This window comes from Arachis duranensis, chromosome 7 (assembly GCF_000817695.3).
Source record: "Arachis duranensis cultivar V14167 chromosome 7, aradu.V14167.gnm2.J7QH, whole genome shotgun sequence".
NCBI lineage: Eukaryota > Viridiplantae > Streptophyta > Magnoliopsida > Fabales > Fabaceae > Arachis > Arachis duranensis.
In genome coordinates this window covers 35,393,740-35,396,446 of record NC_029778.3, presented here as the reverse complement: position 1 = coordinate 35,396,446, position 2,707 = coordinate 35,393,740, and the positions used below count along the sequence as shown (strand labels likewise).

Below are 2,707 nucleotides of genomic sequence, written 5' to 3'. Positions count from 1 at the left end.
CGTCACGAACCAGAGTTGAACGCCCAAAACACGTTACAACTTGGTGTTCAACTCCAAGATAAGCCTCATCTCGTGGATAGATCAAGCTCAGCCCAAACACACACCAAGTGGGCCCCGGAAGTGGATTTATGCATCAATTACTTGCTTCTGTAAACCCTAGTAGCTAGTCTAGTATTAATAGGATAATTTACTATTGTATTAGAAGTCTTTTGACTGTTAAGTCTTTGACCATTCAGTCTCTTGACCACGTTTGGGGGCTGGCCATTCAGCCATGCCTGAACCTTTCACTTATGTGTTTTCAACGGTGGAGTTTCTACACACCATAGATTAAGGGTGTGGAGCTCTGGTGTACCTCAAGTTTTAATGCAATTACTACTCTTTTCCATCCAATTCGATTTATTCCTGTCTTAAGATATTCGTTGCACTTCAACTTGATGAATGTGATGATCCATGACACTCATCATCACTCTCAAGTGAGATTCATGATTGAGAGCACCAAGTCTTTGGAGCCATAGTTGATGATCACAATTTCATCCACCAAGCAATTAGACCAAGGAATTGGCTATTAATCAAGATCTGAGAGATTGAGTCACCAAGGGATTGGGGCTCAATCAATCATGATTGCCAAGAGGTCAATGAGTTGCATGATTAAAGAGGATATGAGCTGGATTTAATCCAAAGAGGCAATATCTCTTGATCTCAATGAATTCCCCCATTCTTATCTCTCCTATTCTGTTATAGCTTTACTTACATTCTGCAAAATCCCATTCCCCTTTACATTCCTGTTATTTCTATTTCTGCATTTTATTGCTTTCTTTTATTCCTTTGCTATTTATGTTTTTTTGCCATTTATAATTCCGCACTTACAACTTATTCTGTTGAGCTTGACTAATTCACTAATTGATTAAAATTGCTCAAATCTACCAATCTCTGTGTATACAATCCCACTCCACTGTGGGTTAATACTTGACGATAATTTTGGTGCACTTGCCAAGAGCAGATTCATCAATATTATTGGGAAAGGGTAGTGAATTCCGCCCATCAAGTTTTATGGCGCCGTTGCCGGGGATCAATTTGAATTTGACAATGATTAAATTGATTGGAGAGCTAGATTAAGCATTTTTTTTATTTTTATTTTTCCTTAATTGTTTTCTTATTCATTTCCTAGTGTAACCTTTAAATTCCAGCTATCATCACAGCTATAGCACAGCTATCATCATAGCTCACAGGGGCCATTTCCACGCTCTTGGAAAGGCAAGCACAAGCTGAAAAGAAGATAGATGCCAACCAAGAAGAATACAGGTCAAATTTGAAGAACGAAGGTGCAGCAATCTCAAAACTAGAAGCACAAGTGGGGTTCTTATCCAAGCGAATCCCAATGCCTACACACACATTTTCAAGTGACACCATGGCCAACCCAAGGGGGGAGTGCAAAGCCATCACACTTAGAAGTGGAAAAGTGGTAGAAGAGGCCACCCCAAACCAGGAGAACCATGAAAAAGAAGCTGCAGAAAAGCCTGAAAATAGGAAGAAAGAAGAGGTCCCTAGCCCATCTTCACCAAAGCCAACCTTGAAGCTTTATGTACCAAAGGCACCATACCCACAAAGGCTAAGGAAGGATGGGAAGGATAGCCATTTTTCCAGATTTTTGGAAATCTTCAAAAAGCTCCAAATTAACATACCATTTGCTGAAGCACTGGAGTAAATGCCCCTCTACGCAAAGTTCCTGAAGGAGCTCATGACAAGAAAAAGAAACTGGGGAGAAAAAGAGACTGTAGTCCTAAGTGAGGAGTGTAGTGCCATCATACAAAAGAAACTCCCCAAGAAAATGAAGGACCCATGGAGTTTCCAAATCCCCTGCATCATAGGGGATATCACTATTGAAAAGGCTTTATGTGACTTGGGGGCTAGCATCAATCTCATGTCCTTGAACATGATGAGGAGGATGAGAATTGAGGAAGCCAAACCAACAAGAATGGCACTCCAACTAGCTGACAGGACATTAAAGTTTCCACATGGAGTGGTGGAAGATTTGTTGGTGAAGGTGGGAGAATTCATCTTCCTAGTTGACTTTGTTGTGCTGGATATGGAAAAAGATGGTGGACACAAAGGAGAACTAGTCTTGAGACTATATGAGGAAAAGATGGTCTTCAACATCTTCAAGGCAATGAGTTATCCCAAGGAAGCAAAAGGAGAATGCAAGATGGTGGACACCATAGAACAAATAGTCCAAGGAGTCTTGGAAGAAGAGCAATATGAAAGAAGTATGGAATTAGAGCAACAAGCACCACATGAAGAACCACCACAAGGAAGCATGGAAAGTTCAATCATGACAACCCGCACAGACAACAATGGAGAAGAGGCACCAAAACTAGAGCTAAAAACCCTACCTCCAAACTTGAAATATGCCTATCTAGGTGACAACAGCACCTACCCAGTGATCATCAACTCAAGCTTGAGTAAGAGCAAGAAGAAGAGTTCATCCAAGTGCTAAAACAACACAAGGATGATATAGGCTGGACACTCACAGACTTAAAAGGGATCAGCCCTTCAATGTGTATGCACAAGATCCTACTTGAGGAGGGTGCTAAGCCTTCAAGGCAACAATAAAGAAGGTTGAATCCAACCATGAATGAGGTAGTCCAGAAGGAAGTGTTGAAGTTGTGGCAAGCTGGGGTGATCTACCCCATCTCAGAAAGCCCTTGGG

The 2,707-nt window shown here is 41.3% G+C and overlaps 1 protein-coding gene across 1 annotated transcript; it reads left to right on the top strand.

Annotated features, from left to right (window-relative positions):
- Nucleotides 1-1,705: 1,705 nt before the first annotated feature.
- LOC107458700 (uncharacterized) lies at nucleotides 1,706-2,494 on the top strand. Its single transcript, XM_016076909.1, has one exon. It carries the CDS (start codon nucleotides 1,706-1,708, stop codon nucleotides 2,492-2,494), a length of 789 nt encoding a protein of 262 aa, XP_015932395.1.
- The last annotated feature ends 213 nt before the right edge of the window (nucleotides 2,495-2,707 follow it).

Coding starts and splice junctions, on each gene's coding strand:
- LOC107458700 (XM_016076909.1), top strand. CDS start 1,706: ATGCCCCTCTACGCAAAGTTCCTGAAGGAGCTCATGACAAGAAAAAGA.